Source organism: Seriola aureovittata, chromosome 24 (assembly GCF_021018895.1).
Source record: "Seriola aureovittata isolate HTS-2021-v1 ecotype China chromosome 24, ASM2101889v1, whole genome shotgun sequence".
NCBI classification, from domain to species: Eukaryota; Metazoa; Chordata; class Actinopteri; order Carangiformes; family Carangidae; genus Seriola; species Seriola aureovittata.
In genome coordinates, this window is record NC_079387.1 from 8,973,543 (window position 1) to 8,988,702 (window position 15,160).

At 44.7% G+C, this 15,160-nt stretch overlaps 1 protein-coding gene across 10 annotated transcripts in view; it reads left to right on the plus strand.

The window, feature by feature from the left end:
• The window catches only part of LOC130165488 (R3H domain-containing protein 1), a 42,789-nt gene that overhangs the window by 23,965 nt on the left and 3,664 nt on the right, over nucleotides 1–15,160 (plus strand). For 7 of the 10 annotated variants that reach the window (XR_008826814.1, XR_008826815.1, XM_056370802.1 and 4 more), the window contains 14 exons: nucleotides 228–336; nucleotides 512–607; nucleotides 1,059–1,084; nucleotides 1,362–1,415; nucleotides 2,146–2,378; nucleotides 4,233–4,502; nucleotides 5,008–5,162; nucleotides 5,619–5,747; nucleotides 6,748–7,104; nucleotides 7,198–7,351; nucleotides 10,486–10,643; nucleotides 10,950–11,083; nucleotides 13,153–13,256; nucleotides 14,593–14,774. Coding sequence is in view for 8 of the 10 variants with exons in the window: in XM_056370802.1 (XP_056226777.1) it covers nucleotides 228–336; nucleotides 512–607; nucleotides 1,059–1,084; nucleotides 1,362–1,415; nucleotides 2,146–2,378; nucleotides 4,233–4,502; nucleotides 5,008–5,162; nucleotides 5,619–5,747; nucleotides 6,748–7,104; nucleotides 7,198–7,351; nucleotides 10,486–10,643; nucleotides 10,950–11,083; nucleotides 13,153–13,256; nucleotides 14,593–14,774 (2,161 nt within the window). In the remaining 2 variants the exon portion in view is untranslated. The remainder of the gene's footprint in view (nucleotides 1–227; nucleotides 337–511; nucleotides 608–1,058; nucleotides 1,085–1,361; nucleotides 1,416–2,145; nucleotides 2,379–4,232; nucleotides 4,503–5,007; nucleotides 5,163–5,618; nucleotides 5,748–6,747; nucleotides 7,105–7,197; nucleotides 7,352–10,485; nucleotides 10,644–10,949; nucleotides 11,084–13,152; nucleotides 13,257–14,592; nucleotides 14,775–15,160) is intronic. The other 3 variants (XM_056370803.1, XM_056370805.1, XM_056370808.1) reach the window with 3 other exon arrangements.

Genomic DNA, 15,160 nt, shown 5'->3' on the forward strand with positions numbered 1-15,160 from the left:
GTGAGCCTCTCTTTCATGGAAAATCCAGTTCATAAATTATAGTATTATCGAGAGTGATTGACATTTAAGAGTAGGCCGCTTCACTCGTTCTGCAGCCATAGCTATTGCAATCAGTCGGCGGATAGGTTGGTTTCCTGCCGCTGTTTGTTGGTTAACATATGCTGCTGTCAGCATCTGCCTGAAATTAAGCTGCCACTAAAACTCCCTGTGAATTCCCCCACCGACAGACCCGATCAGAAATTCTCAGAGCACATCAAGGAAGACAGGGCGGACGATTTTCAGAAACGCTACATTCTCAAACGAGACAACTCCAGCTTTGATCGTGAAGACAGCACGGTAGGTGTTTTTTTTTTTTTTTTTTCCAACCAAGCTGTCACTTTCATTTCTGACATGTTGGGAAGAGTGGGACAATCTGGCGTCCCTGACATAGCTGCTAAAGAAGCGTGTGTGTCGGTATGTGTGTGTGTGTGCGTGCATGTGTGTGTGTGTATGTGTGGTGTGTCCTTGCCAGATTCGAATGCGTTTGAAAGCTGACAAGAGGAGCAAATCGATGGAGGAGAGGGAGGAGGAGTACCAGCGAGCCAGAGAAAGGATATTTGCACATGATGTGAGAGCTGTTAGTGTAGGCGGGCTGGGGGCTGGGGAGGGTGGTGGAGGCGGGGAGGAGGAGGAGGAGGTGGGGGGTGGGGGGGGCATGTTGCACAAATCTTTGTGTCATTTCTATTCATGTGCAAATTCAGTAGATTTCTTGCAACCAATTACAACTGGTGGATTTATGAATTTATAGCCGGGTTTGCTCAGATTTGGAGCCCCCCCACCACCACCACCATAATTAGAGGCGTAACAGGGTCAAATCACCTGATGCAACATTTGATATATTAATTGATAAATTCAAGGACACAGAGAGGATTTTAATTTTATTTTTCCCCCAGTTGCACTGAGGCGTGAATCGTAGCTTTCAGCAGAGCTCGAATGCAGAGAGAGATGTGTTTGAGGTGACTGTACGATGCGTTCGCTGTACTCCTGTAATTGACTGTGAATGTCGTTCTCACCCACAGGGAGATCACTTCATACTAGACAGAAGGTAAGCTGGTATGGATGATGAATTGTTGGTTAATTGGCTAAAGAAAGAGCTGGTTTTTATTCTTTTAATGTTTAACTAAAGCTCTTCACTTTTTAAATGAATCATTTTTGCTGTCGGAAAAACTCGAGGAGTGATTCATTTAAAAAAGTGAAGAGCTTTAATTAGAGTCAGCTCTGTCATGTTTTTTAAAATGGTGGATATCTCATTTTGTCAAGCGCCTGTTCTGTAACACCTCTCTCTCTCTCTCTCTCTTTCTCACTCCTCCTCCTCCCTTCAGTGCTCAGGATGAAGACGCATGCATGAGCACCCAACAGAGGCGGCAAATGTTCAGGTACGACCACCCCCGTCGTCACATCATTCAGCTACTTTCAGAGACTGAACCGCAGGCAAAAAAAAAAACGCTCTTGAATTGCCGTCTGCATTAATCGGCTCGCTCAGGAACAGGACTGCTGATCTGAGGATTTGTTTTTTTGCTGCTCAAGAAAGCTTCTGTTAAATAAGATTTTCTGCCCAGGCCTCTTCCTTTCCCTCCTTTTCATGTGGGACAGGCGATTCGGACCAAAGCTTGCCAATTAAACCGAACCGTTTTTTTGTTTTTTTTGTTAAAGATGTCGTCTTTTATTGATCGAGCATTGATCACACAGGAATGTAATGTATCGTGGGGGAAGATGCAGCTCTGCTGTAGTTAAATCTACAATTATCATGGCTGAATATGGTTTTACAAGATGACTGCAGGCCATATTTTAGATAAACAGGGTAATCTACAGGCCGCAGAATACACAGATCCATCTTTTGTTTCTTAAAAACTGTTTTATGTAGGTGTCTGGCTTTTGTTTTCTCCTCTTTTTAATGTGTATCTTGTGGCGGAAGAGCTGTAAACAGTTTAACAAGTAACACAGATTGTTGAAATTGCTTTAGTTGCCAAATTTCTCTTGTTTTATTCTCTCAATTTTAATTTTTTCGTAAATAACCTTTGGTTTTCAACTGCTGGTTACAAAGATTTTTGAGCTTTGTTTTAACATTATTGATACAAACAGAACAACAACTTCCTTCTCCCGCAGGTTACGGGCCGGTCGCTCAGGCGCCAGCCGGCAGAGCAGCTCCGAGACGGAAACGCTGCCACGGCACGGCGAGCCCCGGCCGTGGAGCAGCACCGACAGCTCGGACAGCTCCAACCGGCTCGCCCCGCGGCCCGCCATGACCAAGGCCAGCAGCTTCAGCGGCATTTCCCCGGGCCTGGTCCGAGGGGACAGCACGGCCAGCAGCAAGAGCACCGGGAGGCTCTCCAAAACAGGCAAGAGAGACAGCTGCGACCGAGGCAGACGGACTAGAGCTGGATCACACAGCTAACTAATGCAATATTTAGTATTTGCTCAGATTGCTGGAGACGGCGGCGTCAGTTCGTTTAAAAGGAAACAAAGCAGCGCAGGAAACACCTCACACTTGTATTTTAATGAATTGTTTTTCTTAGGAGAGAGAGACTCAGCTGCTCTGTGATTGATGGTGATTATCTGGTACAGGTGAGGGAGGGACTTGTCATTTATTCAGCTACACAGACAAGGGGAAAGGAAGCCCACGTCCCAACATGAAGAGGAAAAAATTCACTAATTAAATGCTTCTCTGAGTGGAAAGGGAACAGAAATACAGATTTTTTTTTTTGCGTATTCAAGCAAAAATCCTGCAGCATTCGAAGGCACCTGACGTCGTATCAGAACTAATGTTTGTTGTCCTGCCGTGGTCAATAAAGTCTGTGGGCCGCGCCGTAGCCGGACAGCTGTCAGAGCTAATTACCGTGCAGCAACACAGTGATGGAGGAGGCTCTTAAAGAAAAAAAAAAAGTGTTGTAACAACAGCGGTATAAAACCTCGAAAGGAGGAGGTGCTGCATTATGCATAAGTCTGAGAAGTGAGAAGTCGCCCAGACGAAGCTGGGGCTTCTCTCCTGCTGCGAGCGCTTACTCCACAATATGATCCGTTTGTAACTTGATTGGCTGGGATTAAAACGAAACGTGTTGCTCTCACCGCCGGCTCGTCTTCTCTGTCTCAGGGTAGAAATCCTTGCTTGGCCTCTGCTCTCCATTTTGTTCTCTGCTGCTTTTTCCGTCCGACATTTTTCTATTTTTACCAATCTCCCAGATTTTTTATTTTTTTTCTTTTCACAGAGGGACAGCAGCAGCAGTCTTCTTGCCTGAGCAGTTTTATAAGTTGTTTACGAGGCGGCTGGCTGCCCTCACTGTGTGTTTTGGGAGTATAAGTCGAGGAGACATCTTGCCTGTGCTGCCGTCGTCTCTCGCCCTTCTCCTCAGCCCTCAGATAACCTTTCTTCACAACAGGCTGAGAGCCACCTCTAACACGAACCTATGTTTGATCGAGGATAAATTCTTCTTCGCTCATTTTTATTTATTATTTTCCGCCTTTTTTGACAAAGTTTTTTGCTCAAAGTCATGATCTGTGACATATATATATATATATATATATAAATGCTCAAAAATGATGATATAATAATGATAATTTCGTGAAATGGTTTCGACACATTATTCCCCACATGTATTTTATTTCAAAAAGCACTGAATGTGATGTAATTTAAAAGCAAGATTTAAGTTGAGCACAGATGAACTTCAGCACCCTTCAACAACCAAGTGAAGGAAAGATTAGATAAACAAATTTCTGTGTCTGTTAAAAGATTGAATACTTCCTCCAGACACCCGGAGAGGTCACGTAAGGGGAGGTCGTCGTGGCTTGATGGTAGCAAACATTAAATCCTCTCACGCCCCTAAAACAGCAGATTGCGATGTCAGTCCCTACTCGCAAAAATCAAGGGCTTCTTTGTGCGCACCGCCCTTTCTGAACGGCGTTCAGTAATTACACAGGGAGTAATCCATCACAGGCGGGGCAGAGATACCAATTTCTCCATCAGTAGTTTGCCTGAAGAGACCAGAATGCAATGCAGTAACAAAGAGACGTAACATTGTTATTAACAAGAAGCACGACTGTGAGATTTCTCCCCTGCTTCATTATCACCAGATCGACACTCTTCACCCATGTGAATAACTAACAGGCTGAAAGCAACAAGTTCAAGCTTCCTTCGTTCTGGGAAGTGTCGGAAGTAAACGACGATCTCTCTGTTGTTCTGGTTCTTTATTTTTCAGGTTCAGAATCGTGCAGTAGTGTCGGTTCCTCGTCCAGCTCGCTATCCCGTCCCCAGCTGCCTCTCCCGGTGTCGGCCTCATCCCGGTCCAGCATCCCCAGCGCGCCCTTAATCCACCCAGCCGCCGACACCAGAGGCCCAGGACACCCTGAGATGATCAAGAGCGTCCCGTCACAGCCGCCACCAGCTCCAGACGCATCCAACTATTATGTGTTGCCGTTAGAGGCCTCAGGGATACCACCTGGCAGTGTTCTGGTCAACCCACACACAGGTGGGTGACACAAGTTTCTGTTGTAAAAAATGAAACATTAAATTGTTTCTTGCTTCACTCTCAATCTGATGCATTAAATCAAAGTCAATTTCCCCAAAATAAATTTCCCTCATCTTGTAATGTCCCGGTTTCCTCGTGAATATTCACGACTTGGGGACAGAATTACAGGTTGGCATGAGGCTACACTCGGTTTGTCTGTCAAATTAGCAGTCAGACCAAAGCACGCTGATCAAAATGCATCGAACAGATGGGAGGAATCTGTAAATATTCATCACGGGCCGAGCGCACAGTTTGTGCACTTTCGGGCTCCAAACTGAACTTCAGCTGCTGCCAAATCCTCTCGACTCTCCTCTCGTGCATCGTGTCTGGGTGTGTCCTTGACTCTCACAAGGAGCATAATTCAAGTGTTTGCCTTTTGTACTATGCTGAATTAATAGTGTGTGTACAGTTAACAAAACTGGGTTTTTTCTGGGGGGGGGGGTCTCCTATGAATTTAATTTAACAGGCAAGCCTTTCATCCATCCTGATGGCAGCACTGTCGTGTATAACCCAGCTAGCATCATGCCCGCTGCTGGCAGGAACCCGCAGCAAGGGAAAACGCCACAGCAGCCAATCTCTGCCGCAAGCCAGCAACAGCCAACCAATCATCTACACTCCCAGGTCAGTGGGCGGGGACTTTATTTTCCAGCTGGGATCCGACCGTTTCTTCATTCACACTGAATTTGTGTAAAAACTAGAGCTAACTTTTTCTTCTTAACCTCACTAACTGACGGTGTTGAAATGGCAGCTGATGATAGGAGCTTCACCCCCCCACCCCAAACAGCAAATGTCCAATCATCACTTAGCAACCAAAGTTTTGGATTTCCACATGTTGAAGCAAGTAAACTCTGCACATAAAGATGTTTATCTGCTTTAGCTTTAGCTGCAGTCTTTTACATGCGAGGTAGCTTAATAGCTAAGACATTAAAAATAAAAAAAGTAGTACATAGTAACAGTAACTGAGGGGGGGCGGGGCTTAGCAAATGGTCAAATGAAGCTCTCGCCATTTTACCAGCATCCTTCGTGGAGTCTCACGTCCTGTCCCTCTGTCCGTCTCTTCTTCCCTTCCCTCCTCAGCCGGTCTGTCCTCCTCTCCAGCCGTCCTCTGAGCCTGTCCACAACCCAACGGCCTCTTATCCTCTTCCTCCTCCTCTTCCTCCTCCTTCTCAGTTCCTGCCCATCTATCCTAACCAACAGTACACTGTGGTACAGAACTCTCTTTCTTCCATTTTATTATTCTCCCTCCCCTCCCCCCCCTCCCTCTCCTCCATCTCCTGTCAGACCTGGCTCATTAAGAGTTTGTGTGGAGACTTTTCTCTGAGCTGTGAAATTAATGAATTAAACTCTGACACGGACGTCCAGGAAGTGTCAGGCTAAAGAAACACTGAGCTCTGTTTTGACCCAGGTCTTCATACTGTATCGATGTGCCTTTTAATGAGCTCCTTTTATAAACTTCTATTATTATTTAAAATGCAAAAAAAACAAAAAAGTACATTTTTATCTATTTGAAATTGTGAATTTATCAAATTTTGTTGTAGTTAATTTTTTCTCGACTCCACGTTATTGGAGGTTTGGCTTAACAAGGTCTTTTTAGTGGTATCTAACTCCAACACAGACCTTATTATTCCCCCAATTAACTATTCAATTTTTAATTTTTTTTTGGGTGGAAAGGTGCATCTAAATCCAGCAGGAGCCATTACCCACATATATAGATCATGCATTCACTTAACCTCATTTTTGACCTGGTTTTAGTGAAAGACATGCCTCTGTGACTAATTATGCCTGTGGAAAGTTCCATTAATATTTAATTCATCACCAGATGTTAGCGCTGAATAATCCATGACTAAAAACACTACTTTTCCAACAACATGTCAGAAATGACCTGCACTGGCGAGCGCTGGTGATACAGATGAATAGTTCACTGGAGAGAGAGTGTTGGTCTCTGCAGACCTGGGTCACATTTGAACTCTGGATTTCTTTTAAACCTCTAAGTGAGAGTCAGCTTTATCAAATGCCTTTTTGATTTAGCACTTAGCTTAGAAATCAGCTGCTGGTTGAACTGTATTGATCCATATTTATGATTTTAATGTGTAAAATACTGTGACCCGGGTTCTGGTTGTCTGTGCCCTCGTGCCACATGTTTTTTATGTTTGTGTTGTTGCTGCATTTAATTTAACAAAAATTAAACACCGAATTATCTCTGCAGCCTGACGTCCTAAACGCCCAGTTTAGTCACATGACTCTGGGGCAGCAGCCACCCAATGACAGCGGCGCTTCAGCTCAAGAGGCCCACCACTATCGGACTATGTACCACCACCACCACCACCACCCGTCCCCTGTGGTGCTGCAGGGAGCCCCTCCGCAGCAGGTTGCTAGCTACCTGGTGGCAGGGCCTACAGGAGGACACCCGGGGGTGTTACAGGGTCAGCCCGTCCCACTCCCGACTCCAGGCCCCAACCACACGTATCCCAGCTCCACCCCGGGACCCGCCGCTTTCCCCGGGTCTGCACTGAACCAGCCGCTGCTCCAGCAACACACGTACATCCAGCAGCCCGTCCAGCAGGTCGGTGCCTCTGAGATGAGTGTCTGTTTTTGAAAACGTCTTAATTTGTCATTTTATCCATGGATTCAAACGAGTGTTCTGCGTCTCCCACAGATGTCCACGTGTTACTGCTCCTCAACCCACCACCCACACTGCTCCACCCAGCAGCAGCAGCAGCAGCAGCAGCAGCAGCACCACTACCGGACCCACGTCAACGCGCTACAACCCTATAACTGCCCTCAGAGCCAAAACCTGCCCCAGCAACAAGGTTTGTTTTTATTAAAGGTCCATATTTTCCTTTTTAAGAGATTGTCTAAATACATATAGTATAATTGGCATCAGCAATTAGAGTCGTTACATCCAATTGGAAGTTGTGTTGCATGACAAATGCACCTGGACACCACAAAGCAGCAGGTCGCCTTTCATTCCTCCGGTTCTCCGTGATAAACCGAAGCTACAACTTTAAACAAAGCTTTGAAATAGTGACAACACGGATCTAAAGGACAAATCAAAGGCTCTTTTTAATGAATAAGATCCACAGTCTCTGTTGTGAGGCGACTTATTTATCTTTGAATTTGCAGACTTCCTGTTGTCAACAGCAAAGCTCAGCCTCGCTGTATCAATAGACTTTGTTAACTCACCACTTTCTGCTCTTAGATAGTATTTTTGTTGTTGTTGTTGTTGCTTGTTTCCTCACAAGGGAGCCCTGCCAGCCGCAGTCCGACGGCTCCAGTGAAGGACAAATATTTCTCCCTTGCTTTCCTCACTGTTTGTTTTTTTTTTTTTTTTTTACAAGTTCAGATGTCTCCCCGGGAGTCATCAACTTGATTATTCTGCTTCTGGGTTGTTGTTTTTTTGTTTGTTTTTTCTCCTTCACCACAGGAGTTGAGATTGTTAGCTTCTGCTCAGTCTCTCTCCCAGCACGCACACACACACACACACACACACACACACACACACACACACACACACACACACACGCGCTCTTGCTTAACTGGATGTAATCTTTGTACAGTTGTAACTTGTACAGCTGTGCACACACACCACACGTCTCTGTAAGTGGCTGCGGCACTATTCTGTCATCTGTAGGCTGCAAATGTGGCTTCCCTGCTGGGGACCCGGGGAATTGACAGCGGACAAATGAAGCTGACCTACAAAGGCAAAGGACAGCAATTATTTCTCAGGGAAACAGAGAAAAAAAATGACTCCAGCGCCTCGTTTCCCTTCTGTTTTTGCATTAATTTAAAGGGGAAAAAAAAAACGTATAAGACCATCTAAAGGTGAAGACACCGCACATAATAAATACGTTATCGGGGGGGAAATTCTCTGACGGCCCCAGTCGGTGTCCACAGAGAAAAACCAGTGGATGTTTCCACCCGCTTGCATCAGACCGTCGCCGCCACAGGGCTTCAGCTTCAGTCATGGTCATTCTGGGAAAAGCGTTTCATATGATACATGAAGGCACTGAAGGATCTTCCTCACTCTTTACTGTTACGTGGTGCTGCAGGTTATTTGACTGGGAAAAACGTCCAGGACAATTTCCTAGACCCCCAAGTTGATGTCATCAGATCTGCAAAATCAAAATTTGATTGAGAAGCCAAAAAAATTTTTAATTAATCAGCTAATTGTTGAAACTCTAAATGAAACCAACATGAAAGAAAAGCAGATTTTCTTTAATGAATTGATGAAAACTACAAAAATTTAAAAAGGATTAGTCAGTTAATTGATCAGTCAGTTGATCCTAAATTAATTGGCAACTATTTGATTTATCTAATTTCCCGTGTGAAGCTAAAACAATCATAATGATTGATGAGAAACTAATCAGCTGTTCCCTTGACACTAATCTTTGTAGAAAACTAAATGTCATTCATAGAAAGAAAAGACGGAAACACGTGCAACTTAAATCATACTTATAAAAGTTAAACGTTAATTTAAATACACGCATAAAATCAGGCTGATAGATTATGAATTATGGGTTGAACGAAACAAGTGGGGAGTCAGCTGATTTAGTTTGGCGTTCCCGTACCACAGCAGTCATGGCCGACATATATCTGTAATCAATGTGTCTGCGGTCAGCTGGTTTCAGCCACTGTACGAATGAGGAACTGAGCCTGAGAGGCGGGACGCGGGGCCGGGACGCTGTCTGAGAGGCCTCTATGAATCTCACAGTGAACCGGTCTCTTTTCCAGCCCCTCGCTCCTCACCGGCAGGACGTACAGTAAACCTCGCCACGGCTGGACGGTCGGCTCAGGAATCATCAGGGCGAGCGACCAATTGTAAAACTAGCCAATTTAATGGAGGATGGAAAACCCCCCCCCCCAAAAGTTGCTCTTAGTTCGTCCGTCCTCACTGAAGGTTTTAATCCCTGAGCTGCAGCAAACTGTCATCGTCTAAAATCAGGGCGGTCAGTGATGTCCGGACGTTATCGGCCTGTGAAGGAATTCTCTAAGTGAAGAATCTGCTGCCTGCTGGTACGGAATAAAAAGTGTGTGCGTTTTGATATTACGGTCATTTCATGCTTGGTTTGTACGTGAAGGTGGGAGACGAGGGGGTGGATAAAAATAGTCCTCCTGCCTCTGTTCCTCGCGGAGCACTTTCATTGTCTCGCTGTACTTTTCTCCCAGGGCGGCAGACTGTAAAGACACCTTCACAAAAGGACGTCCTCTCCTTTGTCACCTGGATTACCACATGTGTGTGTCACGAGGGACAGTATTTTCAAATGTCTCTTTTTGTCACCTTGACATTTAAGTGTCTACCTCCCCCCCCTGCCCCCTCCTTCCTTCCTTCCCTCCCTCTCTCCCTCCCTCCGGCGAGGAATAACCGCCGCCATTTTAGGCCATTCGGAAAATGGCCGGAACTGTGACTTTGTGTCGCCTTTTGTGTGCCATTTTCTTTGGGGCGCTCTAAATGGGTTTTTAACAAGTACTGTAGAAATGTGATGTACGGTTCCCCTCCCTGAACTTAATCACTCGATGAAGTGGCGGTCGTCAGGTCGGCCACTCAGGTTGCGGGTTTCCGGCCACCGCAGGCTAAATCGAATATATTGACTTTCTAATTTATTCCAAGTGCATCAAACCTCCTTAACTATAACAGCTCAACTCCCCAAACCAGTCCCAACGTCGGCTCTTCTAACCTAGCTTCATGTGTCTTTATTGTAATTGTATTAACAAGCAAATTTCACAATAAAATCATTAAAATCTTGCACTGTTTTCTTGTAAAATCTTGATAACCGAGCCTTTTTTTCCCCCTCTGAGCTTTTATTAGCATCTTCTCCTCCATGTTTCATATGAATCCTGAATATTAATGGCGGTGTTTTTCGTGTCGTGTTATTATCGCACTGTTCCCATCAGGAGTCTCCTTTCATTCGGTCACAGCGTTGTGCCTTTTCTCATTTTGCCCCAGTGCACCAAGCCGTGATGCCAAACCCAGCGTCCAGCTACCAGACCGTAGTGGGCGTGCAGCCAACACCCAACCTCGCTCTCACTGGCAACCAGCAAAGCAATATGGGCAACCAGATGCAAGGCATGATGGTCCAGTACCCTCCAATGCAGTCTTATCAGGTATTTGATAAAGGCACGCCTCAGTCAGATAGATTAGTATCAGCAGTCTAAAAATGAAAAAGATGTTCTCAAAGGCGGCTGATTTTAGCTCTGTGTTCTTGTAGAGAAACAGGAAGAAGAGATGGTTTCCAAAATAAGAGCTTGGGTGCTTGATTAATAGGGAAATAGCAGCATTTGAGTTATTATAGTTACTCTTTTCATGTCTTCCATTTGCACAGATGTTTGCAGGTGTCTGTATGTGCTGAAATTGGCCGATAAATCTGTGTTTTGTGTCTTTATTTACTTGATTTTCTATTTTTCCTGCAGCAGGTTTCTGTGCCACAGCAGACGTACCAGCAGCCAGTGTTTGTGTCCTGCCAGCCAGGACAGGGGGCAGTGGCTGTTGCTGGCATGCAGCCCTGCTACAGCCTGCTCCCCTCTAACCAGCACACCACCATGAGGTACGACACTTAGGAACATGTGAATAATCTGTCAGCATGAAATGAAAGAAAGTGGATGAAAATCATTTTTATATTCAGCCATAAATGTTACACATGTGTAATAATGTCAAACTGGAGCGTTATGAATTCTTATTTCACTCATTCATGTTCCACACCACCATCAGTTTTTGAGTGTTTGATTCTTTAACTTTGATTTATCGATAAATATTTAATGGTAAAGAGAAATAAAGAGAAACAATAAACGATTCTTAGGTGCTTTAAGTTGTTTTATTGCATAAGAAATAGTTCGGTTGAACAGTTTCCTTCACATTAATACTTTGATGTATGAGAGTAATTAGTTTAAAGTAATATTTCACATTCATGTTTTGTATTAACACAATTTCTGTTATAATATTTAATAATCAGTGTAAAGGCCTAAAGCAGCTGCTTGAAATTTTACCAAGAGTTAATTGGGTTTTCTGGGGCGTTTATTTTTTTATTTTTTTGTTTTTTCCTTTGCTCCAAAATGAGCTGAAGTCGCATTCGCACTGATGATAAACTTGTTCTGATTTATGGTCATCCTCGTATCGTGACAGCTTTGTAATCGCAGAAGTTGCTTTAATCAGATTTAAATTGAATTATTATCTCAGCTGTAAATGTTCTTTGTCCCAGAAAAACCGATCTGCCGACACTTGATGCTGTTTCTCGCTCCTGAAGGTGCCTCTTATTTATAGACCTAACAAGCCTGATGAGTGAATCCCCAGAGCACCTCGTGGGCCAAGGTCATCTTTGTTCACCGCAGGGGGAAAAAATGAAGTTATTACCAGAATGCTTTTTGGTGAACTGGGTTCCGCGTGCAGCTGATGAATGTCGACTCCGACGCCCTCTCAAAGAGCTTTAGCCGTTTCCCTCCATTACTGTGCTGCAGTGGAGCAGTGTGGAGCGCCGCGCTCTCTCTCATTATGGCTGATTGATAGAACTAGTTCACAGAAAGCAAAACATGTAATTAGTTTCTACCTCCATGGACCCAATCAATCTGGATAGTGGTGAGTGGGGCACTACTGGGACCATTGTGCATGCACGTATACATAACAAACACCAGACGTGAACACAACCATGTACGCACTCATCACCTGCAGAAGAACAATGAAACCACACACACACACACATACGCACATGTGAGGAGAGGTCACTTTCTCATTGTCCCAGCTGTAAAATGAGGCTGCTTTAGTAGGGCAGTCGGTGTGGAAATGATTTATGCGGCAGCGTTCGAACAGCTCACTCTTCTCCCACGAGGACCGACTGTCCACCTGCAGCCTGCTTTTTCACCAGCTGTACACGAGCCCCTGCAGGCAGGTTGCTTACCGAGCAGAGCGCCTACTCTACAGATGGACTTTAAAGTTAGCTTTCACATTTAATACCTCAGCTGCAGCGTCGGGATCTCACAGCGCCTGGACATTTACGTCTGTGCGGGTTTAGAAGGGATTTTTCTCATCGCTTTAAAGGCCTGTTTTCTACGTGAGCGTCACACTAGACGTCTTTGTCTTCAGGTGTTGAAGCTCAGACCTGCCAGAAGCACCTTTGTAGAAAAGTGTGGCCACTTTTACTTCTTAAACAGAGAATCTGCAAGTTTTTTGTGTTTGTCTTCATTGGTTAATCCATCTATTTCCTGCTGCTTATCCAGGTCTGTGTATAAAGAGTAATTAATGATATTTAATCTATGCAACATCTGAAAACGGTGAAAAAACAATCAATGTTTTTGGCATTTTTGCCTAAAAAATGACCTTAATGATTAGTTGATTATCAAAATTAATTCTCCGTTGATCAACTAATCAATTAATTATACTATTTGTTACAGCTCCAGTTGTTATATACGGCTAGGAAGTACTGAGGAAATGTTTGATGTCAATAAATTCATGCACTTGCTCAGTACTTATCACGCCTGCTGGTTTTCATTGATTCTGTTTACAAGTATTAAATTACGTTCTCTGTGGTCTTAAAAATGTCTTTGAAAGTCTCGATTTAACTTGTTGAGAACTGCACACACCCTGTTATTAAACACTTTACTGTATGTGTGTGTTCACTCACAGTTCAACAGTGAGTTTCCTGCCCGCCCCGGTGATGGAGCAGCTCCAGTTTCCTCAGACCTCGTCCCCGTGCGTCTCCCAGCAGCACCCGGGCCAGCAGTACGCAGGTACGCTCCCTCTCCTCTGAAGCCCACTCTAGACATGAGGAGATTCCCCATCTCTGCCAGAGCTCACTTTTATACTGAAATAATCTTCCCTGGGTTTATCTTGCCATTAGATTAGATTTTCAAAATAAAAGAGTGAAGCGTGGCGATGACTGCGCCCTCTTCCTCCACAGATTAAACAGATAGTGAGTTGTTGTTTGGTGCAGTGTCTGTAAATAAAGATGAATGACACGTCACCACTTCCTCCCACTTTATTTTTACTTTAATGTTTTTTTTAATTTTGGCCCATGTCCCATCTGCTTACACTGAGGGGGCGGGGCTTATGAGCTTCACTGTCATGCCACTGGTTTACTACAGTATAAAAAATTAGCCTGGGCAACAGGCCAGTCCAGCCATAACAGCAATATTTGAGTAGAAACTAACAAAGTGAAAAAATATATAAAATCAATATTGTGCTCTAAAAAGATTAAAAATCAATATTATGACCTGTGTTTTCATGTAAACCCCTTTTTTGTATTTGGAGGTCTGGCAGAGAGTCTCTGTCCAGAGACCCAGGTGGGGCCGTCTCCTCTCTAATGACCTTTATTATTCATGTCTGATATTACAGCGAGCAGTGGAGGGAGCCGTCATTGCTGGCTCGTCAGTAATGAGGTCAGATGAAGGTCTCGTGGCGGCCTCACCTACAGCGTCACCAGTAAACATTTTTAATTGGCCAGGCCGGGGCCAGAAATAATCCGCAGATTAAGCCCAAATATCCATCGTCCTTGCTACTGTTATACGGTATTAATTCATAAATCAACAGCGGTGTCAGTTGTGCAAAGTTTGCAGTATTATTTCAACCTAATGTGAGATTTAAGTAAACAGAACTTAATTAGATGGAAATATGTCGTATTGTTTTTGAATTCATAGAGCAGGAGCTTACGTCTCAACCCCCGAGATTGTTTGTCTTTTAAGTCACATCATTCACGGTGATGCGTCAGAAACGAATTAGATAATTGGATCTGCCGGATCATTGCGGTGGATTTAGCAGGAGAGGGGAATGGACTGTTTTAATCAAAGCACTTAAAACCTAAATGCTCAGCAGCTAACGGTGTGAGAGCAGAGTTTTCACTGATGAGGTGTGTAGCTGAACAAAAGTGCTGAAAAGGAGCTTTTGGGCAAAAACACATTTAATCTGTTCATTTACTCTGGTGGATGAACGATGAGCTGACGTGATGAATTAAATAGAAATAGGTCGTATTAAGAGTCAGACATCATTCCCCTCCTGTCAACCATAACTCTCTATATCCAGCTTGTGTTTGTGTCTGTTTTCTAAATCTGTGTGTGTGTGTTTGTTCAGGGTTGTTACCACCGGCCCCCGGCAGCGGCATGGTGATGCTGCAAATGACAGCGGGCCCCTGCCAGCAGCCCCGGGCCCCCTCCCCCTGCCAGCGGAAACAGCCCAGCTATAAACACCCCGGGCCCGAGAACCAGCGCAGCCGCAGGCCCGCTGAGCTCCCTCCGCCTCCGGACAACACCCAGGTACAAACGCTGCCCGAGTGCGTCCACGGGGAGACAATGGGTTAAAAGTAGTAGTAGTGTGTGTTGTGTAAAAACATTGATATAGCGATTTCCAAATAATGTTAAAACGAATTATAAATGTGCCCCAGGTAGTGTTTGCCACAGAAGATAACGCAGCACATGGCGGAAAGTTAAGACGAGGAAGCAGTTTTTAAAGCCGGTTCAGTTTCGTTGGTCCCCCTTGAGCCAGAGCCGCCTCCCTGCAGCCAGGCAGGTTAAGTGTCGTAGCAAATAGGCTCCGCAAATGAAGTCAACGCTGCCGTAACCTGGAAATGAGGAGAAAATAGTCCTCAGCATTAGGGTGTAATGGTACATTAGAGGGACTAATGTGGAGGGAATGGTACATT